Source organism: Bos javanicus, chromosome 5 (assembly GCF_032452875.1).
Source record: "Bos javanicus breed banteng chromosome 5, ARS-OSU_banteng_1.0, whole genome shotgun sequence".
NCBI lineage: Eukaryota > Metazoa > Chordata > Mammalia > Artiodactyla > Bovidae > Bos > Bos javanicus.
In genome coordinates, this window is record NC_083872.1 from 63246078 (window position 1) to 63273531 (window position 27454).

The window sequence follows — 27454 nt, forward strand, 5'->3', positions numbered from 1 at the left end:
GAATTGCAGCACGCCAGGCCTCCCTGTCCATCACCAACTCCTGGAGTTCACTCAAACTCATGTCCATCAAGTCGGTGATGCCATCCAGCCATCTCATCCTCTGTCGTCCCCTTTTCCTCCTGCCCCCAATTCCTCCCAGCATCAGAATCTTTTCCAATGAGTCAACTCTTCGCATGAGGTGGCCAAAGTACTGGAGTTTCAGCTTTAGTATTATTCCTTCCAAAGGACACCCAGGGCTGATCTCTTGAGAAACCTATATGCAGGTCAGGAAGCAACAGTTAGAACTGGACATGGAACAAGAGACTGGTTCCAAATAGGAAAAGGAGTACGTCAAGGCTGTATATTGTCACCCTGCTTATTTAACTTCTATGCAGAGTACATCATGAGAAACGCTGCGCTGGAAGAAGCACAAGCTGGAATCAAGATTACTGGGAGAAATATCAATAACCTCAGATATGCAGATGACACCACCCTTATGGCAGAAAGTGAAGAGAAACTAAAGAGCATCTTGATGAAAGTGAAAGAGGAGAATGAAAAAGTTGGCTTAAAGCTCAACATTCAGAAAACGAAGATCATGGCATCTGGTCCCATCACTTCATGGCAAATAAATGGGGAAACAGTGGAAACAATGGCTGACTTTATTTTTCTGGGCTCCAAAATCACTGCAGATGGTGACTGCAGCCATGAAATTAAAAGACGCTTACTCCTTGGAAGGAAAGTTATGACCAACCTAGATAGCATATTGAAAAGCAGAGACATTACTTTGCCAACAGAGGTCCGTCTAGTCAAGGCTATGGTTTTTCCTGTGGTCATGTATGGATGTGAGAGTTGGACTGTGAAGAAAGCTGAGTGCTGAAGAATTAATGCTTTTGAACTGTGGTGTTGGAGAAGACTCTTGAGAGTCCCTTGGACTGCAAGGAGATCCAACCAGTCCATTCTGAAGGAGATCAGCCCTGGGATTTCTTTGGAAGGAATGATGCTAAAGCTGAAACTCCAGTACTTTGGCCACCTCATGCAAAGAGTTGACTCATTGGAAAAGACTCTGATGGTGGGAGGGATTGGGGGCAGGAGGAAAAGGGGACGACAGAGGATGAGATGGCTGGAGGGCATCACTGACTCGATGGATGTGAGTCTGAGTGAACTCCAGGAGTTGGTGATGGACAGGGAGGCCTGGCGGGCTGAGATTCATGGGGTTGCAAAGAGTCGGACACGACTGAGTGACTGAACTCAACTGAAAGAAGATTTTATAAATTTATTAGACATAAAAAATCTGCCGCCAATCACTTTCACTCTAGTTCACCCTTGAACTCCCACTTGTTAAAAATAATTTATTTAATGCTATCATGTGTGTGCTTGCGTGCTACGTCGCTTCACTCCATTTGGACTCTTTGTAACCCTACGGACTATAGACTAGGAGGCTCCTCTATCCATGGGATTCTCCAGGAAAGAATACTGGAGTGGGTTGCCATGCCCTCCTCCAGGGCATGTTTTAAGATCATCCCTACCCAGGGATAGAACCTGAGTCTCTTATGTCTCCTTCATTGGCAAGCATTTACCACTTGCCACCTGGGAAGCCCCAATGCTGTTATACGTTATATAAACTATTGAGATGAAGCAGCAAGCAGTCTTAAGAATTCTTATTACACGTTTCCTTTTAAAATACTCTCCTAAAGTCTGATGGGAGATGAAGAAAGTCTATGTGTAATGTCAATGGATGCAACTTAAAAAAAAAAAAAAAAAAGTACCGTAATGGCAGAAGTTGTGACACAAAATACTGTAGTGACATTCTAACACCGAAATAATATATCATCACGTATCCGCATTTTTTTTAAGTGACTACTATTTTGGGACTCATTTAAATGAAAAGAACGGCAGCCGGGATTCTAAGAGAGACGTTTGAAGGTGAAGGGACAAAAAGAGAAGGTCACAAACCCGGTCCCACACAGCTCAAACACCCTGCCCGGAATGCGCGCAAGCGCAGAATGAATCCTCCTGCGCAAAGGCCGGGCCGGAAGGGCTGGGGCGAGTGGGGCGGGGATAGGGTTGCTAGGAGAACGCGATGACGTTAAGGCCTCGGCGTTCCTCTCCGCCAATGGGTGCTATCTGCCGGTAGTGACGCGCTGTGTGCGTCGCGCTGACGACGCGCGAAGGGCACAGATCTAAAGGCCCGGAGGACATTCGGCCTCTGTGAGCTGCAGCCTTTCTGAGAGACCGGTTGTGTGTTCGCCATCTTAGGGAGTGAGTGTGGTTTGGCCTTCCCCCGCTGTGGGTGCAGGGAGCGGAGCCCGGGAGGGGTGCTCCTTTGGCTGTAGGCCCGGTGGACTTCCTCCTTTTGGGAGGCCGCTGTGACCTCCTCAAGGGCGCGGAGACTGAAAGAGGCCAGGCCCGTGTAGGGGTTCCCAGAGTGCAGGTGACTTTGGCGGGCCTTCCAGCCCTCTTGGCCTTTCCTCTTACCATCGCTTCCTCTTCTAGGAAGATGTACTCGTCCGTGGTGCACCTAGCGCGGGCGAACCCCTTCAACGCGCCTCACCTGCAGTTGGTGCACGATGGTCTCGCGGGGCCCCGCAGCGACCCCGCCGGGCCCCCGGGCCCACCCCGCCGCTCTCGCAACCTGGCAGCCGCCGCTGTAGAAGGTGAGGTCAGACCCTGTCCCTATACGGTCGGGAGGTACACTCGTGGCCCCCTCGGCTTTCGTGGCCTGGCCCGGCCTGGAGGACAGGGAAGGACGCGTCCAGCCCTTCAGGACGGCGCCCAGTTGCTTTGTCCGAGGATGTCAGCCCGTTCCGTCCTTACCCGGGTGTCGGATCCTTGGCCCTTCATCAAGGACGTGGAAGGGCCTAGGCTCTGTTCCCTCCGTGACCTCCACGTCCTCGATAGCCTAAAGACATAGAGGCCGTGACTAGCTCCTTCTCTTCTCCGCCGTGAGCCCGCTCGGTCAGCTGACTAAGTATTGGGTAAAGCCTTCTTCCTAACTTCTGGCCGGAGTAGTTCTAACTGTATTACCTGTTCTTTGATTTTGCTTTAATTTTCTTAAAAGTACTTCCTCCCTTAGTTGTTCCTTTATTCCCTCCCTTGGGTGTTCCCGGGGTCTAATACTAGTTGACACAAGCTATGTGAGATAACTGAGACATTTTTAATGCTCCTGATCTGTAGCCCCAGCGAGACCATAGAAAGGAGATAGTAGTTAATAGGAATACTTTCCATCGTCTTTTTCGGTTTTCTTGATGTTTAGACACAAATTTATTTTAATCCTTTGTGTTTTAAATCCCAGTGGAGTGTATATACAGAGAAACGTGAAAACCAAATTGCAGGAAGAGTACTGAAAGTATTACCTACCTTGCATTTGTAAACTATAAAGATTTTAAAAAATCATGTATGCCTTTCTGTTCTGTTCTTTCTTTAGTGTGGGTAAAAAACCTTTACATGATCAATCGGTCCTTCAATTTAGAAAGTTAAGTCTGTGGTCATTTGTGTAGTAAATGTATTTAACTGGAGAAATTTGCTTATCTAGTTTTTCACTATAGGAATCCATAAGTGGGAATAGTATTGGTTAGTGTTTGGGGTAAGAGGTTTGCAAGCTTTCACATGATTTGAGTTTGATTTGTACTTCAGAAATGTGTTCTTATCAGCCATTAATAATCTGAAGTTTGGTTTTAATTGGAAGAGCTATTAGTGATGTAGAAAACTATCTTTAAAGTTAATATGGCATAATGAGAGAGGGATAGTATCTCACAGATAAGAACCTTCATAATCTTTAAACAATTGTTTTGATTTTGGCAGTGGATTTTGTGTTCACACCAGGTGGAAAACTATTTTTGTTTACTTGTAAACCATGGCCAGAGCTGTTAAGTTGTGATTGTACTTTTTCACAAGGAAATGTAGTTTCTCTTGCATTTCCATGGCCTTAGTCATCTCTGAAGAAATACTTATTTGATTTTTTTTTTTTCAATCAAACAGAGCAGTATAGCTGTGACTATGGATCTGGCAGATTCTTTATCCTTTGTGGACTTGGAGGAATTATTAGCTGTGGCACAACACATACAGCATTGGTTCCTCTAGATCTGGTTAAATGCAGGATGCAGGTTTGTTTTTGCATGTTGGACTAAATAAAACATTGTTGAAGCATGGCTGTTATCTACTAACAAGCTGTGTGGAAACCTAACTGTCCAGGAGGTAAGTTGATAACCAGTAACATGAGTATTATATTAAAATGCATGGTGTGTCTTGTCTTATTACAGAGTACAGTTGTGAATATGGCTCCGCGAAGTTTTATGCACTGTGTGGCTTTGGTGGGGTCTTAAGTTGTGGTCTGACACACACTGCTGTTGTTCCTCTGGACTTAGTGAAATGCCGTATGCAGGTTTGTATTGAGATGACAACACTGAACATCTCTTTTGTGTATGACTTAATTCCAAATAATATTAAAAGACTTCACAAGTGAGAAGAATTTGAAGACATTACAACTGCCAGAAGTTTTAGTAGGAAACCAAACTCAAATTTCTTTTACTCAGTAAGATTTTTACTTTAGTATTTTAAATCCAAGAAATACCTCTTTTAAGGTAAAGCTATGTGTTTTTTTTTTCTTTTTTGCTGCTGGGCTTAATTCTGCCTAGAGTTCTTAAAGGCCTGCTGATTTTTAATGCTCCAAATAGCATTTTATAAGCAATTACGTCCAAATAGCATTTTATAAGCAGTTACGTGTCAGAGCAGGTTGTCATTCTTTGTGCACTGTATGATGTGACTTCATATCTCTTGTTTATTGATAAGATCAAGGCAGAGAACACTGTAGATTTAAAAAAAAAGACAGTGTTTGAGTATTTAAAATTTGTGGGCAAAGCTTCTTGCATACTTACGTAAAAGATTTTCTTTTACAATTAAAATGTCTTAATTAGGATTATTGAAACAAAAATAATCAAACATCAAAAATTTATTTGTCCCAAACAGGATTAGAAGTCTACTTACCTAAAAGAGAAAGGAAGGTGAAATATTAGCAGGGAGAGGAAGGTGATGTATGTATATCAGCCCCTATAGTACTGGCAGAAATAGATAAGATGTTTACCTCTGTTAGTTAATCGAGTGAATATTAAGTATCCCTTTGCTAGAGTGTTTTATGCATGTCTCAAAGTGAACTTAAGTCAAAAGAGAATTATGTTGATGTACCTTTTTAATTTGTATTTAATTTGATTGTCTTAAGTTCACAAAACTATAATTAATGAACTAGCATATTTCAGGGATGTAGACATGATAGATTTTATAAAGTAGCTTTAAGAGTAATTTTTAAGTGGTTAGAAGAGTTGGGTGGTGGAAAAATCTCTTAAAGTCAGTTTTATTATGTATTTTTATATGAATTTTATTCTCTTAATAACCTACTAAGACTTAAGTCTCACTGAAAGAAAGCTAGACTTTAATGTACAAAAAGTTACATTTACAAAGATAATTATAGACATTAAGTGGATAACATGGAGTGAACTTGTATTTACCTAACTTTGTATACTTACTAGAGATTATATAAAAACCAAAAGAAAAAACTAATAACAAAATTATCTATGAGAAGTATTATTCCTTTGGTACATTTTAACTTTTTTTCTTCTTGTTTTATGTACAGGTGGACCCACAAAAGTACAAGAGCATATTTAATGGATTTTCAGTTACACTCAAAGAGGATGGTTTTCGTGGTTTGGCCAAAGGATGGGCTCCGACTTTCATTGGCTACTCCCTGCAGGGACTCTGCAAGTTTGGCTTTTATGAAGTCTTCAAAGTTTTGTACAGCAACATGCTTGGAGAGGTATGTAATTTAACTTTGAAATGGAAAGTCCTAAGCTTTTAACTTAAAGGGTACGACCAAAAAGCATCTTCTTTGTTTGATCCACTTTATTTTAGAGCTGAGGAAATAGTCTCAGAAAGAGTGAACGTGTTTCAAATCATAAGGCTATTTTAATAGAGACAGGATAAGATAAACTGCATTTTGTTAGATTTCAGTGCTTGTTTTTTGTGCTGTGCTGCTTTCCAAGGAAGTTGGATTTGAGTTTAAAAATATTCAGTGTACTATGGTTGATGTTCAGTTCAGTTGCTCAGTGGTGTCCAACTCTTTGCCACCCCACAGACGCCAGGCTTCCCTGTCCATCACCAACTCCTGGAGCTTGCTCAAACTCATGTCCATCGAGTTGGTGATGCCATCCAACCATCTCATCCTCTATCGTCGCTTTCTCCTCCTATCTTCAATCTTTCCCAGCATCAGGGTCTTTTCAAATTAGTCAGTTCTTTGCATCAGGTGGCCAAAGTACTGAAGTTTCAGCTTCAGCATTAGTCCTTCCAATGAACATTCAGGATTGATTTCCCTTAGGATGGACTGGTTGGATCTCCTTGGTGTCCAAAGTAAACACTAAATACTGAGAAGTATTCAGTGTTTTGTGTTATCTGTGGACTGTGTGATAGAGAAACACTTAAAATACCTGAAATTTAGCCATTTTCCAGAACTGTCTCTTACTGAGAAGAGCCCATGCAACAGCAATTCATGTTCCTCCTTGTGTTTCTTCATTTAGGAGAATGCCTATCTGTGGCGCACATCACTGTATTTGGCTGCCTCTGCCAGTGCTGAATTCTTTGCTGACATTGCTCTGGCTCCTATGGAAGCTGCTAAGGTTCGAATTCAAACCCAGCCAGGTTATGCTAACACTCTGAGGGATGCAGCTCCCAAAATGTATAAGGAAGAAGGCTTAAAGGCGTAAGTAAACATTTGCCTAAATATGTAGTATAAAATACTCATTTGAGAAAACTGTATTTGTTAGCACATTAACTCTCAACTTGGGGGTTGGAAAGTACCCTTGTTAGAATTCCTGTCATCTGTGTTCACAGTTAACACTTGGCATATGGTCAGGCCACACATGCTTCCTTAGATCCACCTTTGTGGATGCCTGTCTTGAGCTGAGTTCTACTTGTAAACTTCTGGTTTCTTGTAGTTCCAGTTAAAGAAACATCCAGCAACTTTTTTGGTTGTATAGTCAAAGGTGCTTGAGTCATTGGCATGTAAGATAAATATACCTGCATGTTAGTCTTAGGTTCTGATAGAAATGACATGCAATTATGCTGCCATTTTTTACTATCAGGACTCGACTGGTGTGCGGACACTTCTGTTAGTAATGAAGAACTCTGCTAGATGAATATGTGCAACTGAGTGAAATAAGTCTTCTGATTTCCTAGGTTCTACAAGGGGGTTGCTCCTCTCTGGATGAGGCAGATACCATACACCATGATGAAGTTTGCCTGCTTTGAACGTACTGTTGAAGCATTGTACAAGTTTGTGGTTCCCAAGCCCCGAAGTGAATGTTCAAAGCCAGAGCAGCTGGTTGTCACATTTGTGGCAGGTTACATAGGTATGAACTACTTAGAACATGTTTGTGAAATTAAGAACAAAGAATCATTTCCATTCTTGACTTCTTTTGTGAGGGAAAAATATTCCAAAGAAGTTTTACCTTTCCATTGCATTTGATATACTCATAAATACTTGCTAATTAGTTCCTAAAATAATTGTTTTGTGGTTTGCATGTCATAATTAAACTTGGGAGTGTATTGACTTCACTGCTATACCTTTTTTTGTTAGTTTTTCCAAGAACAAATTTTTAATATAAGAGAAAGTGTTGGTTAAAAATCTGAATATAACTTGCGGGATGGTTCTGTTTTACATAGGGTAGACTGCTTTATAATTAATTTGTCAGTCTCACTCTAAAATACGGTTTTTTAAAAAACAAAATTTTACTACTCATGGAAAGGTTGTCGGCTATCGTGTGAAAAAAGTTTTTTTAATTGACTCCATAATGGGTCATTTGTCTTGACTTTTTTCAGCTGGAGTCTTCTGTGCCATTGTTTCTCACCCTGCTGATTCCGTGGTGTCTGTGTTGAATAAAGAGAAGGGTAGCAGTGCCTCTGAGGTCCTGAAGAGGCTTGGATTTAGAGGTAAGATTTGTTTCCTCCCCTCTAAAGAAAGAGTAACACTTGGGAGTATATTTTTCACTTACATTTCATATTTTATCCAGGTGTATGGAAGGGACTCTTTGCCCGTATCATCATGATCGGCACTCTGACTGCACTACAGTGGTTTATCTATGACTCTGTGAAGGTCTACTTCAGGCTCCCTCGCCCTCCTCCACCTGAGATGCCAGAATCTCTGAAGAAAAAGCTTGGGTACACTCAATAGATAAATGAAAGCAAATATGGACTGAATCTGCGTGTTGATCAGTGTTTGAGGAAAATGCAGAAGGAACTTTTATATATTTGACAGTGTAGGAAGTTGTCTATTCCTAATATAATTACTGTAGTACTCTTGTCAAAAGCAAGAGTTTCAAACTTAATGTGGAAATAAACCCAACTGTACATGATTTGTCTGTGATTTGATAATTATTTTTAAAGCTAAAGAATTAATTCTAAGGTGGAAAGAATTATACATACATTAAAACCTCAAGGAAAATAATTTACTGTTGGTTGAATACTGTGATCCCTATTTGTAAGTTGTTATATGTCTCAAGTTTGGTCACTCGAGAGAGTTCTTACATTTTTAAGAACCATGCCCTAAATTTGTAAAAATTTAACTGTTAAATGTGAATATGGATAAATATTCATTTATAGTTATATTTTGACCAACACATTTCAGTATATAATCAAATTTTTGCAACACTTAGTATACTTTTAAAAATCCTAATCCGTTTACTAATCCTTATTTATTTGTAAAATAATTTAATCTAAATTAGGCTAATTCTTAGAATGATAGTCTTTAAAACACCAAAGCTATTGACAGCTAGAAAGTATTTCAAGTAACTTAATAGTCCTTGCACAAATCTGACTTTCTGAGTTACAGAAAGTTTACCTTAAACTCTTTTCAGTTAGTTTTTCACAAAGGTACTTACTTGACAACTGGAGTGGGTGAATGCTCTTGAGAAAGCAGCACTTTATATATTCACGCATGTGATACTTGATTTAAACCCAAACTGATTTTTCTAAAAACTACTAAGTTTCCCCTTGTATTTGGCTAGGAATTGTTTTCAAGTCTGATTACATTTTACCTTGAGGCCTTTGGGTATAATAATCTGAATTTGCAGCCCCTGTGTAAATTATGCAGATAGGACCTCAGGAAAAAACTTCTAAGCAGTCTAAACAGCAAGAGAAGTGTTCTCACTACAAACCCATGTAATAAGGATCAGTGAACTAAGTTTAGAAAACAAGTGTATCTTCCTGCGTGTTAAGCTTCTGTATATTATCATCACCAGGTTTAGTTTAAGGTTCCGGTCTTTGTTTTACCTGTGTTGCAGAGGAAGGGGAAGGGTTATGCTTATAAATTTGGACCAAACTGTCAAAAGGTAGAGCTGCAGTCTGAGCTCGAGCAATGATGGCTGTGACAGTTCGTGTCACCAGTGTGCATCAGTTACTGTTGTGTGATGAATCATCTGAAATATATTGGCAAGAGACAATATGATCTCAAGCTTTTTGTGGGTCAGCAATTCTGGAGCTTCTGTTGGACCTTTCTGCTTCTGGGTTTCTCCTGAAGTTAAGTGAGATGGTAGCTCTGGGGTCCTCTCCAAAGGGTTTTTGACATCCAGGCTAGGAGAGATTCTTTGAATATCTCCCTATTAGTGGCTGAGCCTTTCCTTGAAAGGCAGCTGGACTTAATTTCAGGACTCTGAAGCTGGGTCTTTTTTAGGACTTAGCCTTGCAAGTGATCACTTTGGTCAGCAGGTACCTGGTCAAGGTGATCACTATACTCTTGATCACCTGAAGTCATAGAAGGTCAAATCCCAGCTTCAAAGAAAAGGAACACTGACTCCACCTCTTTCTAGGAAGAGGATCAGTTACATTGTAAGAGCCTGTGGGATTGGATATGTATGAATATTATGTGTGTGTGTGTGTGTGTGTGGCCAGTCAAAGGTGGACTGTGGATTTAGGGTATGTGGTTCAGCCAAACTTCATCATGAGATGGATTTCCACTGCCAGCCTTGTGGGATTCAAGTTTTTATTTTCAAGAGAGGCAATAGGTTTTATTTGTGGATATTGACATAAAGTGTGCTGTGTTCAAGCTGTCAAGAATTACTTGCTATTTATAGTTCAGAGATACTTCAGAGCTATTACTAAGGTAAAACCATTTCATCAAAATTCAATTAAAATGACCACTTAAAATATGAATTTCCACTTTATATTTTAAAGTTGAATTCATGCTGAAAATACTCTAATAAGGAAATTTTAATAACATTGTTTTCTCACATTCAGTTTTAATAAAACTTCAGTTCCACAAAGTAGAACCCAGTGGAATGAGTATATATGATTACTAGTTTAATTGGATTATAAGAAAGTCTGATTTTTGCTGAATTATACTTGTGGCTCAGCTGGTAAAGAATCTGCCTGCAATGCAGGAGACCTGGGTTCCATCCCTGGGTTGGGAAGATCCCCTGGAGAAGGGAAAGGCCACCCACTCCAGTATTCTGGCCTGGAGAATTCCATGGACTATGTGGTCCATGGGGTCTCAAAGAGTCGGACATGACTGAGTGACTTTGGCTTTCAGTGATACATACAATGAAATTGAAGTTACAGTTTAACCAAATCTGTATCTTGTGAAAGATGCATGAACTGTTTTGATGCCATTTGGGGAGTGTCCACAATATTCATGGCAGTCTTCCTGCTAAATTAAGAGTTATATGTTGTTTCTTTAGTATAAATTATATAATCTTCAATGTTATATGCCAACTTGGATGGGAAGGGGTTGGGGGGAGAACGGATACATGTATATATATGGCTGAGTTCCTTTGCTGTTCACCTGAAACTACCACAACATTGTTAATCTGCTATACCCCAATACAAAATAAAAAGTTTAAAGTTAAATTATGTAATTTTTTACACAATATTTTTATTATTTGTAAGATAATTCACAAAATAATTGTTAAAAATCCCAGATACAACATGGATAAGAAACTGATTTCAAGCTTCGATGAATCTAGTGCCTCTCCTGATATATCAAACGAGATACCTTAATAACTAGCTACTTCTAAACTGAGCGACTGAACTGAAACAGCTCTTACCTCAGGTATTACCTGTTGAATCATTTTCTCTTTTGCACGGCAGCCTTGACGTCACATCCTCAGAAGTTATAGGAGATGTTGATCTCACCATTGATATGATTCTTATATCTTTGGTGACTTGAATTTCCTAGAAAGCAACTAAGGTTTTCATGAGTGGTTTTTACATACTCTTAAAGTGCCATGCATGCAACAGTCAGGTTGGCTATACTGAAGGGCTTCCCAGGTGGCCCTAGTGGTAAAGAACCAGCCTGCCAATGCAGGAGACATGCATGAGTTCAACCTCTAGGTTGGGAAGATCCCCTGGAGAAGGAAATGACAACCCACTCCAGTATTCTTGTCTGGGAAATTCCATGGACAAAGGAACCTGGCTGGTTACAGTCCTTGGGGTCACAAAACAGTTGGACACAACTTAGCGACTAAACAAACAGAATGGAGTTGGCAGGAAGTGGAGAGAACTAAGAGGGAGATTAAATAAGAGATGCAAACTTCCAGTTACAAAGTGACTCATGGGTATGAAATGTAGGGTGGGGAATATAGTTAATAAAAATAATCTATTTGTATGGTGATGGAACGAACTAGACTTACGATTAGCATTTTTAAATATATAGAAAAATCAAATCACTATGTTGTGGACCTGGAACGTATGTAGTGTTGCAGTTTAATTCTACTTCAAAAACAAAGTCAGAGATCAGATTTGTTGGTATTGGTGGGGTGGGGGGTAGGAAGAGGAGATTGGATTGAGGTATTCAAATGGTACACACTTATATTAGGGATATAATGTACATGATAAATATAATTAACATTGGTGATGTTATATATGAAAGTTAAAGAGTAAATCCTGAGTACTCAGCACAAGGAAAAACATTTATTTTTCTATTTAATTTTATGTTTACATGAGGTAAATTAGGTTTACTAAAAAGTGGTAATCACTTCATGATGTAAGTCAAATCATTATGCTGTACACCTTAAACATATAGTACTATATGTTGAATATATCAGTAAAACTGGAAGAAAAAAACCCATAAACATCTTTGTGAGGTAATTAACTGTATACATGTAGATACTGTTTATGCTAGGCATTTGAAACTGAAGCTAATGTTTGTGGGTGATTTTTGTTAAGATTATTATATTGTACTTTTTTTCTTTGGCTGTGCCATGGGGCTTTGGAATCTTAGTTTCCTGACCAGGAATTGAATCCAGCCCTTGGAAGTGAGAGTATGGGGTCCTAACTATTGGACCACCAGGGAATTCCCTGTATTGTACTGTTTTTTTTTCCCACAACTTCATGGAGGAATAACTGATATACAATAAACTGCACATATTTATTAAAGAGTACAATTTGATGAGTTTGACACAAGTATATACCTATGAAACCATCATTGCAATCAAGATGTTGTAATAAATATCCTTCACCCCTCAATTTGCTTTTCTAAAAAGCTATATTTCTCAGGCAACCATTGATTTATTTTCCGCCCCTATAGATGAGATTGGGTTTTCTCATGTTAATGTAATGCTGTTTTAATTATTTTTTAACGTGGACCATTTTAAAGTCTATTGAATCTGTTACAATATTGCTTCTGTTTAATGTTTTGGTTTTTCGGCCAGGAAGCATGTGGGATCTTAGCTCCCAGACCAGGGATTGAACCCTCACTCCCTGCATTGTAAGGTGAGGTCTTAACCACTGGACCACCAGAGAGGTCACCTGTAATGCTATTTTAAATGTGAGAACTTCCTTCTTTGCTTTGGCCACTTCTGGTCACATCAACACCACACATGAGTTGTGCTGCTTTGGGGCAGCTTCTGTATGAGACTTGGCAAGCCCTCTGAAATGTACGTTGCCCCCACCTCCCAAACCCTACTCTAGTTGCCACTTCCCTACCTCATTTTAGGTGCCTTTTCCCTATTTCCTAAAGCCATGAAGGACCCAGGAGGGCTTACATGATTCTTTTCCTGCAGCTCCCTTGTTGTGACTTTTCTATCGATGGTTTCGCTGACTGTAAATGGATAATGCATGTTACAGCCCTGGTGGACTGTAGCCAGGACTACAGCCCTGATGGACAGTTCTCCAGATAAGACCCCACTTCACATACCATGCTCCGTGGCAGTCAGTGAGAGCAAGTGGACATTCAGATCCTGCCTCATCTTGATTTCCCACTGCTAGACTGGCAGACCATGAGTGTGTGTACATTTGTGTGTGTGTGCACACATAAAACATGGGCTTCCCAGATGGTGCTAGAGGTAAAGAACCCGCCTACAAATGCAGGAGATGTAAGACACTTGGGTTTGATCCCTGGGTCAGGAAGATACCCTGGAGGAGGGCCTGGCAACCTACTCCAGTATTCTTGCCTGGAAAATGTCACAGACAGAGGAGCCTGGAGGGCCATAGTCCATAGGGTCGCAAAGACTCGGACAGGACTGAAGCAACTTAGTACACATGCATGCATGCGTGTAAATGCATGAGTGTGTATATAAGGGGGATGCATAAGGTCCTTGCTATATAAAGTTGCAAACACGTTTTGTATAAAGTTCTAAACATGTTTTAGCACATTTATTTTGGGAAATCAAGTGCTTAGTCCACAAATTTTTATTTTTACTGTACAAAATAGAACCTACTACAAAATAATATTTACTCCAAAATTTCATTATTTCCAGCTGTCAGTCTTTTTATAACATGACAGAGGTCCTACTAAAAAGAGTTATTTCAGTCTAATCTAAATAATTTCAGTCTAATCCATATCTGAAATGTGTTTTATCTCATCTTTCATATCTTTAATCTCAGCTCGGACTGTTGTTAAATTAGATATTTTCTCTTTTAAGAAAGCAATTTCTTTCTCTCTCTGTTGTAAGTCAGTAACCAGTCTCCCAATGCGTAGTGTTAAATCATTTACCAATGGTTCCAAGCGGGAAAAATCCTTCTTTAGATTATACACCTTTGGTTTTAGATCATTTGCAAAGGTCACTGTCTTCAGGACTTTCGCTCTGTCACTTTCTAAGCTTAAAAGCCTATCTGTGTGCTTGTTGAAATCACCCTGTAGCTCAGAAAGTATCTTCTTAACAGAATTAATTCTTTGTGAATTTTCAGATGCTGTCTTTCGGAGCATTGCTGTTCGGTCAATGCTACTTGAAAGAAGGTCACCTATGTTTTTGACTGTATTTTTTTCTACTTTTTCTATTTTATTTTCCAGTTCTTGTACAGAATCTGTCAATGATGTTACATCAGTTACTAAACCTGACATACGTCGTATGTCTGTTTTTATCGTTGTAATTTTGAGACCGATATCTTTTGCCATGGAAGTTGTACTTTGGTCTGCTTTTGCAACATCTTGAGAAACAGTTGTCAGATTGTTGTTCAGTATATCCTGCTTTTCGCTTATCCTGCTGGACCAGGTTTTCACTTCATAAATTTCCTCCTGTAGATGCTTTAGATGAGTAATTATTTGAAAAGCCTTCAATTGTTCTATGATAGCTTCAGACTTCTGACACTGTAAGAAAATATAGTACCAGAATAATTAAATTGATTAAAATCTTAATGTTTAAGATACAACTTAAATTTTAGGTGTCATTTTAAACTATAAAGTTACTACTCTTCTGGAAAGCGTTTGGTAAAAGATGCATTGTGTATTGGTAATGAATAGGAAGGAAAACATTAAATTTCATGTTACTACAAATGGCATTTTCCAGTTCTTTTTGCACCTTCAGTCCTCAGTATAGAGACAGAATGAGCTCAGTGAGGGACAATGATGTTTTTTCAGTTGCTGGAGAAGAGAGGAGGAAGCCACCTGTACGTAGGTACATGTGTGTGTGTGTGTGTCATTCATTTGTGTCTGACTCTGTGACATGGACTATAGCTGGCCATGCTCCTCTGTCCATGGAATTCTCCAGGCAAGAATACTGGAATGGGTATCCATGCCTTCTCTGGGGGATCTTTCCGACCCAGGCATAGACCCCAGGTCTCCTGCCTTGCAGGCAGATTCTTTACTGTCTGAGCCTTCAGGGAAGCCCCTCCTGCAGATGAGCTGTAGTAAATTTGAGAGGTCATACACTGCAAAGAGTTGACTCATTGGAAAAGACCCTGATGCTGGGAGGGATTGGGGACAGGAGGAGAAGGGGACAACAGAGGATGAGATGGCTGGATGGCATCACCGACTCGATGCACAGGAGTTGGTGATGGATAGGGAGGCCTGGCGTGCTGTGATTCATGGGGTTGCAAAGAGTCGGATACGACTGAGTGACTGAACTGAACTGAACACTGCTGACACTATGTATAAAATAGTTAACTAATGAGAACATACCGTGCAGCACAAGGAACTGTACTTTCTACACTGTGGTGACCTTGTATGGGAAGGAAGTCCAAAGGGGAGGAAAGTGGCTGATGCATTTTGCTGTACAGTTGAAACTATCACAACTATACTATACTTCAGTAGAAATTAATTAAAAATAAGTTGGGGGGATCAAGACAACATGACTTCTGAAACACAAGTTTGTTTGTAGGTATAACAAGTGCCAGAATGAAGGGACTTTATTGTTGAATTACTTTCATGAAAACTTTTTTTGGGGTATTGAACTAATTCCATTTAATTAGTGATCTCTGGAGAAGGCAATGGCGACCCACTCCAGTACGCTTGCCTGGAAAATCCCATGGATGGAGGAGCCTGGTAGGCTGCAGTCCATGGGGTCTCGAGGGTCTCGAAGAGTCGGACATGACTGAGCAACTTCACTTTCACTTTTCACTTTCATGCACTGGAGAAGGAAATGGCAACCCACTCCAGTGTTCTTGCCTGGAGAATCCCAGGGATGGAGGAGCCTGGTAGGCTGCTCTCTATGGGGTCACACAGAGCCAGACACGACTAAGGCGACTTAGCAGCAGCAGCAGCAGTGATCTCTTAAGTTCCTAGTATGTTGTTAGGCATGTGAAGTCTGAGGGACATAAAGATGAGCACAGCTTCAGCTGTGGCTTCAACTCAGTTCAGTAGTTAAATAATAGAGATGGTGGATGTGTAAAAACAAAACAATAAACAAACAATTATCTCCAAGGTTCTAAAATTCCATGATTTCAAATACAAATCATTCTCACCTTTTTGGTTTTTCAATGCCATCATCCTTCCCCATCATCCATTGAAAATTGATGTCTCTAAACTGTTTTGGTTTAACTTGGACACATTAGCTGATGATCATTTTGAGCCACACAACTGCCTGGAAAAACTTCAAGTTGTTATTTTTGTTGTTGTTGTTGTGAATATGTGTTATATAGTGGTCTTGGGGAAGCTGAGTTATTTTATTGTATTTTGAATATTTGAAGTTTTGTTGCATTATGCTATTAGTTAATAAAGTTAGGAAAAGGGGCAAATTAAAGTGCTGATTATGGTAATAAGATGGGTAAGTATCATGAACAATACAAAATTGAAAATTAAAACACACATGCTCAAAATCCATCCATGTTGTCATAAACGGCAGGATATCCTCCCTTCTGGTGACTGAATATATAAGTGTATTAAAGTATCATGCTGTGTACTTTAAATTTGCACAATGTTTTATATCAAATTTATTTAATTAAAAAATAAAACACATGTCAAGCTTCAATTAAGTTTCAATCAGAAGATTAACTTATGCCTGTGTGCTGTGTGCTAAACTATGAAGAAAAAAAATTAACAAATGTAAAATATATTGTCAAAGCCTGTGTCCAAACAGATATACATTGTGATTACATTGAAAAAAGGAATTCCATTTATAACATTAAGAGTCAGTTGTTCAATTTTAGCACATTTAACTTTCAGCTTGTTTCCTAGGAAAGCATTGTTTTAAAGTGGAAATTGTCTATAGTTTCCTACTAAAAATCACAACCAGCTTCATTCAGCAACATTTACTGTGCTGATATGTACTAGTTTGATCAACAGTTTCTGCTTTCAGGAATTTTGTCACTTAGTTTGGGAAAGAAAAATAATGTAAATAGATTACTTAAAATTCAGAAAAAATAAGGAATAAAAACCAAATATGCAGACTGAAAATTTTTTTTTAATATGCAGTTTAAAGTCAGCAAGTTTTTTCCAAAATAATTGTATTTCTTCGATATGTTTTTTATGAATTGTCTTTCTTAAATTGCATTTGCCTGGTTCACTCAGGTAATCTGCTAGAGTTATTTTGGTTACATTAACTTAGTTCTACTTAATGTAAATAAATACTTAGTATGCTTGGACTATTATTTTTATGGAGGCTTAAAAAAGGAGCAGTCATATAGTTGCAAAGAAATGACAAGCAGAAATGGGGCAGCGTTGGGAAGCGCAGTGCAAAATAGCCATGTAGGAGAAGGTCCTTGGGAAAATGGCGGAGGGCCAGAAGAACCCCGGCTTTGCGTGCTGCTGGCTGAAAAACATCTGCCTTTAGCTATGTTCGGCGCCAAGATTTAATAATAAACATTAAAGATGTTGCTTGAGAAAATGGGTTATGGGATAAACACATGGGTCACTTAGAACGCGCTGCCCTTGAAATATTGTTTACTGATTATGTCTTAACCCCGTGCACGCTCTGCTGGCCATATACGCTAAGCTTTTTGTTCCTGCTTCTATAAAAAGGCTTAACTGCGGAAATAAATTTGTCAGTCCTTGCAAGAGACTGTCCGAGTGTCATTCTTTCAGGTTCATCGTTTCCAAGTCCTGGGCAGAAAACCCCCAACAGGCAGTAAAAAAGTTAATTCAAAGCCTCAATATCCCCTTTTTGCCCCATCATATATATTTGGTTCCAAAATATATTTTAAGATTTTTCTCAATAGTTTTATGCAGTATTGATTAGTGGTGGGGAAGGTGGCCCAAAGGTGTGTTTTTGTTTTTGTTTTTTTTATCTTGGTAAAGAAGTTAGATTGTGAAAATGTTACAGTGGGTGTGATAGTAATGAATAGCCAGAGCTAGGAAGGAAATCAAGCAGTAATTGCAAAACCTTAAGTTTTATTTTTTAGGGGAAATTTTTGCAACAAATTATATTTGCTGAAAGAGATTCTCAAAGGTGAAAGGAGAAGGCTTACTTTCATCTATTTCATTCTAGGTTATCATTTATTAATGTATCTATTCTGGTAGAGTAGATATAACTTAACAGCATTAAACAATGAAGACATTTCAGAAAGGGCCAACTTTATTCTTAGAAGTATTAGATCATTAAGAAACTGCTAGTAAGCTTCTTTGTTTCATTTGTCAGCTTATAAAAACAGTATATTATGAACATCTATTGGTCTTCACTAAAATAGAAACTCAATACAGTATAGGAATAGCCTAGAAATTACTTCACTGAATTATGTTTATTATTATATAACGGCTTGTTTAAGCTATTTGCCTAAGATGAACAGAAGAGTTGGAGTCTATCAGCAGCTCAAAAGATTAACCCAGTAATTTAAATATTTACTAATATTCCTAGTCTTATCACATAAACAAGGTACTAAGCTAGATGCCTTGAAATTGTGGTGCTGGAGAAGACTGTTGAAAGTCCCTTGGACTGCAAGGAAATCAAATCAGTCAATCCTAAAGGAAATCAACACTGAATATTAACTGGAAGGACTATGGCTGAAGCTGAAGCTCCAAAACTTTGGCTGCCTGATAAGAAGAACCAACTCAATGGATAAGACCCTGATGCTGGGAAAGATGGAGGGCAGGAAGACAAGGGGGTGACAGAGGATGAGATGGTTAGATAGCATCACTGACTCTATGGACATCTCTAGGAGATAGTGGAGGACAGAGAAGCCTGGCCTGCTACAGTCCATTGAATTGCTAAGAACTGGACACGACTTAGTGACTGAACAAAAAGCAGCAGCTAGATGCTGTCCTGTAATGCTAAACATTGTCTTAATCTTCAAGCCAAAGCAACATGAGTCAAGGGAATGATTTTTGGATCCAATCAGCCTTCCAAAAACTTTGCTAAAGGATTTTTGAACCATACTAAGAGACCTGGAAATTTTATTGATCTCTAGAATTTAAAACCACTTAAAGCCAGAAGGGCTTCCCAGCTGGCTCAGACAGTAAAGAATCTGCCTGCAATGCAGGAAACCCAGGTTCGACCCCTGGGTTGAGAAGATCCCCTGGAGAAGGAAATGGTGACCCACTCCAGTATTCTTGCCTGGAGGATCCCATGGATAGAGGAGCCTGGTGGGTTATGCTCCATGGGTTCATAAACGTTGGACATGACTGAGTGACTGACACTGTACACTGTAAAGCCAGAAGAGATTTTAGAAATTATTTGGTACAATTCCCCCATTTTACAAATTAAAAAACTGAGCCCCCAGAGTGCCCCAAAACACACAGAGTTACTGGCAAAGCCTAGATTAAAAGATTCCAGTCTAAAGTTTTTTTCTCTTCCACTGCTTTCTCAGTCTTCCTAAACATCTACTGATTCCTTCTTACACCCAAGGCCCACATAATTTTAGGTCACATTTAAAACTTTTGAGGGACTTATATCTAGTTTAATGGCAACATACTCTTGCCTGGAAAATCCCACGGACAGAGGAGCCTGGTAGGCTGCAGTTCATGAGGTCACTAAGGGTCGGACTCAACAGAGCGACTTCACTTTCACTTTTCACTTTCAAGCATTGGAAAAGGAAATGGCAACCCACTCCAGTGTTCTTGCCTGGAGAATTCCAGGGACAGAGGAGCCTGGTAGGAAGCCATCTATGGGGTCGCACAGAGTCGGACACGACTGAAGCGACTTAGCAGCAGCAGCAGCAGTAGTGGACACATGTGGCTGAATTACAGCTTTTTGAATTCTCAAGATAGTGCTACTGATAGCCGATTTCTTTTTTTCCTCCTTGGTTGAACAGCAGCAGGTACAATGGGAGGTGAGCAGCCTCTGGAGTTGGACAGACTCAGCAGCGAGACTGTAAGATTTGGAATCTTGATCTGTCTCCTCATTTGTAAAAGGGGTCTCATAGCTATCAAAGCTGTGGTGAGAATTTGCAATAACACATAGAAAGTGCCTCTCACAGGGACAGAGACAGGGACAGGGTAGGTACTCAATACGCAGAGCTGTTAGGATGATGATGGATCGTGGGCCTCCTAGCAGTGGGACACATAATAGGCTCCAGAAGGCTGGTTCTGTCTCCCTCTGCTCTGTAAAGCTGGGATGGAGCATTTTGACTTGTGTGAAATTAATAGTCCATAGCTGAACTGAAACAGATGTTGGGTGAATTTGCAGAGCACACCAAATGTGTTTGGTGAATTTGGAGCATCATTAGTTTATAATGACATCATAATAATCTTTGCTCAAGATTATAGTCATACAAAGGCCTACAATTAGATTAAAATTAAAATAATGCTATTGGGAATTCCCTGGTGGTTCAGTGGTTAGGACTCTGCACTTTCACTGCCAAGGGCACTGGTTCAATCCCTGGTCAGGGAACCAAGATTTCCCAAAAGTCACACAGTAGAGCCCGGCCCTCCCCCCACTGTCCCCCCCCCCAAAAAAAACAAACCAAAAACATTAACTTTGTATCTTACAAATTTAGTTTTCTATCAAACCATACAGGCTAATAAATCAACATTTTTCATTATAAAATATAAAAATTCACCTTCAGTCAACAGCTTCTCATCTTAACACAAATTTAAGGAACTATTACTACAAATACACTTTTTTTTTTTTTGCAAACAAATAGGATTTATTACAGAGAAGGCAATGGCACCCCACTCCAGTACTCTTGCCTGGGAAGTCCCGTGGACAGAGGAGCCTGGTGGGCTTCGGTCCATGGGGTCGCTAAGAGTCGGACACGACTGTGTGACTTCACTTTCACTTTTCACTTTCATGCACTGGAGAAGGAAATGGCAACCCACTCCAGTGTTCTTGCCTGGAGAATCCCAGGGACGGGGGAGCCTGGTGGGCTGCAGTCTATGGGGTTGCACAGTCGGATACAACTGAAGTGACTTAGCCGCAGCAGCAGCAGCAAGATTTATTAAAGAGAAGTGCAAAGCTCTCAGCATAGACACTGAGGAGGGTAAAGAGTCCCCCCAAATTCACTTTTAAACTTAAAAAAAAAATAAGGTGCTTATTTTGTAAGTGATTTATATGTGCTAATGAAAAAAGTGACAGTATTCTAGAAGAAACTGATATAAAATTTATTATTAATTACAAAGATACAAAAATGTGTCTCGGAACATGGTAATCTTCCTTAAAGGAAAGACTAATAATGTAGCTTAATATTTGATACATTAGGGAACTTTCTGAAATTTCAAGTATCTGTGTTAAATAAATGAATTTAAGAAACACAGGAAGACAAATTAGGTACATTTAAATCTCTATAATTACACTTTTTAATAGGAAAACACCTGAATAAAGGAATATATACATGTGTACATACATGCGCACAATATTTTCTCAAGAAATACTTGCAGAAGTGTAGCTTTCGTATTCCTTGTAACTGTCACTATAGAGCTCAGTGACCACCTTATTTCCATTTTATTTTCTGTAACCATCACTATGACACATATTCTAGTTAATAATAAAGATGTATCAAATCTGGTGACACGCCAAAAAATAGGTAAATATATAAAACTGAAGAGTGCAAGAGATTATATCTGTCTTGGCAGGATGAAGGCTGAAACGAAACAGTTTTGGCTAACTTTACAATCTATTTTATGAGTGTGAAAATAAAATAAATACAATTTTCCAGTGCACACAGATAAGAATTTAGACATTCAGAAGTCAAGAAATTTAATGTTAAGATTCCAGAAATTAATGCTATGCTCCTTAATAGTAACACTCTTTCAGGCTTACTTTTCTGGCTGTCTACTATAAATCTTCCTAATCCCAATGTAGCATTCATTTGGAACTTTTCCAAAAATGTACAAATTTACATAATAAAACCACCTGACCATACCTATCTTTTGTAGCTGACTGCTTTCAAGTTCTTTGTGTTTAATTCCACTGAAATTGCATTACAAAACTGGGACTATAGTTGGTTATTGGCAAGAAGAAACAAGTAAGAACAACTTCTGTGTGCAATTTTTGAAAATTAACTCAATTTTCAACTCCAACCTTGGACACTTTTTTTTCAGTTTCTTTCTTTCTTGAAGGATAATTGCTTTACAGAATTTTGTAAAGGTTTTCTGTCAAACCTCAACATGAATCAGCCATAGGTCTTGATACATCAGTTTGCCAATAAAAGTCTTATATGCCCCCCCAAACCTGTACATTTCTGATTATCATTATTGCAAAAATCTGTCTAGGCCTCCCCTTAATTTCACCTCAATATGTCCATGTTTTATTCCTTGTAACTCTATTATATAATTTTGTGTAAATTAAAATTTTGTGTATGCTGTACAGTAGAAACTGACACAACATTATAAAGCAACTGTACTCCAATAAAGATTAATTTAAATATAAAATAAAAAAATAAAATCACTTCGTGAAACAAATTTGGTTGAGTGATTGGTTTGGGGACTCTAAAATAATGACATACTTTTAATTACCATAATTACCACATTATTTCTCACTATGCTGCTTTTTCCTCTTTAAAATATGCCACAGGTTTATTGGTATATTTTTATTATAAGTAATTTATCTAATGATCATGTACTGAGCAAACTCAAGAGTCTGTAACACAGTTAGAACCTTAAAAAAAATAAAGATATACAAAAATGTTCCCAAAGTCCATGCTTCAAAGGATCCACACTTAATTCAAAGGGAAATTCTTCAAAAAGAACATGTTTACTCTTTTTTAACAAAGTTCTAACAAAATAAGTTCTTACAATTATCCATAACAGTTTAGAACCTTAACAAAAAGTAAAAATGTTTCCCAGGCTCCTCAGTTTCCAAAAAGTGCATAATCAATTCATTGCAAAGCACCCCAGGCATGTTTTATTTTGGATAAAATTGTCTGGATTCTTAGCCTGCAGTAAACTGCGACAGAAATGAAGAACTGGCGGAGGCAAACACATTACTGATCAACCTGATGGTAAGATCAGGTCAATGCAACACTTTTTTAGGTGACAGAAAAGGTATAAGGGAGAGACATTAAGATTTGAAAAATAGCAAACTGAGGTCATTGAGTAAGGAGATGAACACCTCTCATTAGCTCCTAGGAACATTAATATATTTGGGTTCAATATAACAGATGAAATTCAAAATAATGTCCGTTAACTATTAGAAAGGGGATTCCCAAATGGTGCTAGTGGTAAAGAATCTGCCTTCCAAAGAAGGAAGCACAAGAGACTCAGGTTCCATCTCTGGGTCAGGAAGATTCCCTGGAATAGGAAATGGCAACCTGCTCCGGCATTTTTGCCTGGAAAACTCCACGGAAAGAGAAGCCTGGTGGGCTACGGACCATGGGGCCACAGAGATTTGGACACATCTGAGAGACTGAGCAGACACACACTTATCAGAAAAACATTTAAAAACATTAAGTATATACTTCAAAAAAGCAGAGAAACATTTTTAAAATATCTCTATTTAAAATGGTTAAAATGAAAAGTTTTATTGCTTAAAAAAAGATAAGGTTTGATTATTTGGATAATCCATTTTTTGTGGTATCTCACTTACGTTCTAATAATTTAGGATGAAGTGAGGCATATGGAAATAACTCAAAAGCCTGGAGCTAATCAGCTTGTGCATAATGGTGTGGTTCATCAGAATAAATGCAGTGCATTTAGAAATCACTATCGATTTCTTTATTTTCTAGATTATATTCTTCTGGAGTCCCCTTTTCTCTTGTGCTTGAATATACTATAAAATCGTGAACTTTTCCTTTGAGAACATCCAGGTCATTCTGCATCTTTAATATGCTATTGTCATACTGAATTCCTTCAAGGGTCTTCTGCATCTCCATGATTTCAGATACTGCTTTCAGCATATCATCTTCCATGTTAAACATCTGAAGGGTCAGGTCTTCCATTTTCTTTTCTGTCCCGATCAGATCCTGAGAGACTCTCAGAACAGAGCGAACAGCACTTTCAATTGTCGGCAAATGTGTCTTGCATTCTTCAACTTTAGGTTCGTAGCTGGAGAGTTTGTTAGTTAGGTCTTCATCTCTGGCAAAGAGAGCATGCTGCTCCTCCTCTAACTTCTCCACCGCTTTTGTGTCAGAGCCAAGCTGCTCCTCTACTCGCAGAAGATCCTCTTCTTCTTGTCTCTGTATAGTTCTAATATTTCTTACTGTGCTATCTTCCAAATCTTTTAGCCTTTCAGTGAGCAATTTTATTTCCTGTTCAGCTGAGTTAATTTGGACAGTGACTTGAGAATGTATATGTTTTGATTCTGATTTGAAAACGTCTGTATTAACATTCATTTCTTCTAGGCTTCTCTTCCAGAAATCTGTAACATTCTGGAATTTCTCATTAAGGCTTTTCATCTTTTGGGTGAGCATCTCTTCACTGGTTTGAATGTCATGCATGATTCTTTGGAGGGTGGCTACTTCCTGCTCAAACTGGGTCACCAAAGACATGGAGGATGTAGCTTCCTGCAGGATACTTTCAGTAGAGGCAAGCTGCATTTATAACACAAAACAATTCCCAAGGCTACTTAATAACTTTTATATTAGGGAAACATACTTTAGCAACAATGTGCCAAGTTCAAGTTCTGAAGATGTCTAAAATATCCAAGTACATCAGAATCATGCAGACAAAAATAATAATTACTTAATAGTTTTTTTAAAAAACATTTAAAACACATTTAATAGATTAGGGCTATGGTATAAAAATACAGCTGTTTCTCATCCCTTGGTATGCACCTGTGTGGGATTGGTTTCCCTGTGGATACTGAAATCCATGGGTGCTCAAATCCCTCATATAAAACACTGTAAAAGGGCACAGTGTTTGCGTATTATAAACTAAATCATCTCTACTTATAATTCCTAATACAATGCAAATGACATGTCAAGAGTTGCCAGTGAATGGCAAATTCAGATTTTGTTTTCTTAAACTTTCTGGATGTTTTCTTTTCAAGTATTTTTTGATACACGATTGAACACTTGGATGCAGAACCTATGGATATGGAGGGCAAACTATAAACATTGGAACTTCTAATCCTCAATATTGATTATTTGTGCACTTTCAAATATTCCAAATAATGTTAAAGAAGCCTGAAATATATCACATGTCCTTCTTTTTTGATTCCAATGTAAGTCAACTTAATTGTCATTTTAAGAGTTACTTGGCTTTTTAGAAACTGATTTAGTTATAAAATTTGTTAACTTTCCTAAGTTATATGACTCCTGAAGACTTCCTGCCTGAAAAGAAATTTGTTGACTGAATTTTTGCAGAAAAGGTACCAGAATCAGATCTTATAGCTATCACAAAGGCAAAAAGTGAATTAAAAGATCAGTTTACAGAGACAACTCATGTCAAATAGTAAAGTGTTCTAAGTATCTAAAAATTATGGTAAACAGCAAATATCTAAAAGTATAAATATCTAAATATCTATAAATTATGGTAAGCTCCTGGCATCTCCTAATATGTCCAGAATATAGAAGGACCAGGTTGAGGACCTCTTTCTTAGTCTACCCTCACACAGATAACAGCCTTAGAGACTACAGGAAGGCCTGGAAACAATCCTTAGTTTAGCAAATATCTGCAGCATTATGTTAAAGTCATAGCACTGTACAAGACACAGTTCTGCCCTTGCACAGTTTAGTTTAATTGCAGAGAAAGTGAAGTTTACATGTGCTTAACAGGGAAAGAGTAATGGAAGCAATTACATAGGGTGTCCAAACCGAACTTCAATGACCAAGGACAATATTATAGAAATAATATCTGATACGTGCTTCTAGTTACTTCCTCTAAATCATCCTACATACTACAGCCAGATTTAGGATTTTAAAAACTGCTGTGTACATCATGTGTGTGTGTGTTAGTTGCTTAGTTATGCCTGACTCTTTGTGACCCCATGGACTGTAGCATGCCAGGCTCTTTTGTCCATGGAATTCTCCAGGCAAGAATACTGGAGTGGGTTGCCATTTTCTTCTCCAAATGTACATCATGCTGCTGCTGCTAAGTCACTTCAGTCGTGTCCGACTCTGTGCGACCCCATAGACGGCAGTCCACCAGGCTCCCCTGTCCCTGGGATTCTCCAGGCAAGAACACTGGAGTGGGTTGCCATTGCCTTCTCTGGATGTACATCATGGTACAACATTAAAAAAACCTTACTACTTCTTCATACTCCTAGGAGAAAGTGCCAAATTCTATAACCCCTCTATATGCTATTTTCCTTCCACTGTGCCTAGCTAAGTTCTTTCCTTTGTTCAAGACTCAGGCCAGGCCTCAGCTCCTCCTTCATGGCCCTCACTCTGAGAGCCTGAACTCCTGTAGCACCTATTGTATTACATATTTACCACTTATTTGGCACTTAGCACATATAACTCAAGAATTCTTGAGTGTTCACTCTATACCAGACTTGAGCTAGACACTGAATATAAAAATATAGACAAAGTACAGTCCTTGACTTCACAATTTGATAGGGGAGATAGCGTTTTGGATCTTCTATGTCATGTATTCTGGATCCCTAATAAGATGTACTGAGTATACTCTGTTTCACTATTAGGAACTAAGGATACAGAGAAAAAAGACAGCATTTGCTCTAAGGAGCAGTGAAGAAGACAAATGAATTAACAACAACAATAAAAATCACAGTAGATGATTATTTGTGTCATGCCAGAATTAGCACGGGGAGAAGGCATGCTTAGAGGAGAAATCAGAAGTCTGGAGGAAATGAAGAGGTTTAGACTCTCAAATCTGACTCTAATAGGCTGATAAACTAAACAGGTGAAGCTATGAAAGTTTCTAAATTCCTTAGAGGAAGAGACCACGTCTTATGCCTTTTTGTACTGCTCATGTCTCAGGGTCTAAAGAACACGTTTTTTGATGTTTAGGAGGAAAAACGTCCAGGAAACCTGGGTCTACCCCAGTGGTCTACCCCAGTCAGGACCTGAAGCAGTTCCAGGTGATAGTTCTAGGTGACTGTTTGATTGTTCCCAAACAATGCATGAACAGTGTCATTCTGAAACCTTGTTTAAGAACTATTTTTAATGTACATATGTAGACATAATGCAAGTTCCTTTAAAAAGCAGTTCTGAGAAATACTTGTACATTGTTAACAGTATTATGTTTAGTTATCTTCTTAGCAGCACTTTGAAGAGACAAGCTTATCTTCATCCAAGGTAATTTCTTGTTTGGGCTTCCCAGGTAGAGTTAGTGGTAAAGAACCCTGCCTGACAATGCAGGAGACATAAGAGACACTGTTTCAATCCATGTGTCGGGAAGTTCACACAGAGGAGGACATGGCAACCCACTCCAGTATTCTTGCCTGGAGAATCCCATGGACAGGGGAACCTGGCGGGCTACATAGTCAATAGGGTCACAAAGAGTTGGACACGACTGAAGTGACTTTGTACACATGCAAGATAATTTCCTGTTTAGGCTGTTCACCAGAGTTTCACT

At 38.9% G+C, this 27454-nt stretch overlaps 2 protein-coding genes and 1 non-coding gene across 5 annotated transcripts in view; 2 read left to right on the forward strand and 1 right to left on the reverse strand.

The window, feature by feature from the left end:
- The first annotated feature begins 2476 nt into the window (after positions 1-2476).
- Positions 2477-8375, forward strand: SLC25A3 (solute carrier family 25 member 3). Of its 2 annotated transcripts, none has more exons than XM_061417005.1 (7): positions 2477-2633; positions 3958-4082; positions 5606-5785; positions 6543-6724; positions 7201-7373; positions 7843-7953; positions 8034-8375. In XM_061417005.1, exons 1-7 carry the CDS (start codon positions 2477-2479, stop codon positions 8192-8194), a joined length of 1089 nt encoding a protein of 362 aa, XP_061272989.1. In that variant the 3' UTR covers positions 8195-8375. The 2 variants fall into 2 exon arrangements, with proteins under 2 accessions (XP_061272989.1, XP_061272990.1); XM_061417006.1 differs by lacking the exon at positions 3958-4082 and adding an exon at positions 4239-4360.
- LOC133249007 (small nucleolar RNA SNORA53) lies at positions 6882-7129 on the forward strand. The gene has a single exon (XR_009736825.1). It is a non-coding gene; the product is annotated as a small nucleolar RNA SNORA53 (small nucleolar RNA).
- Positions 8376-8993: 618 nt separating the features above from the next.
- The window catches only part of IKBIP (IKBKB interacting protein), a 28698-nt gene continuing 10237 nt past the window's right edge, over positions 8994-27454 (reverse strand). The window contains exon 3 of one of the 2 annotated variants that reach the window (XM_061417004.1): positions 8994-14542. In XM_061417004.1, the coding sequence (XP_061272988.1) occupies positions 13787-14542 (756 nt within the window). In that variant the 3' untranslated portion in view covers positions 8994-13786. Of the gene's footprint in view, positions 14543-21118; positions 24508-27454 lie in introns of those variants that run through there. The other variant, XM_061417003.1, reaches the window with a different exon arrangement.

Excerpts from the sequence above, each read along its gene's own strand:
- SLC25A3 (XM_061417005.1), top strand. The coding sequence starts at position 2,477 with ATGTACTCGTCCGTGGTGCACCTAGCGCGGGCGAACCCCTTCAACGCG. Across the intron at positions 2,634-3,957 it reads GGCAGCCGCCGCTGTAGAAG|AGCAGTATAGCTGTGACTAT; the intron begins GTGAGGTCAGAC and ends TCAATCAAACAG. Across the intron at positions 5,786-6,542 it reads ACAGCAACATGCTTGGAGAG|GAGAATGCCTATCTGTGGCG; the intron begins GTATGTAATTTA and ends TTCTTCATTTAG.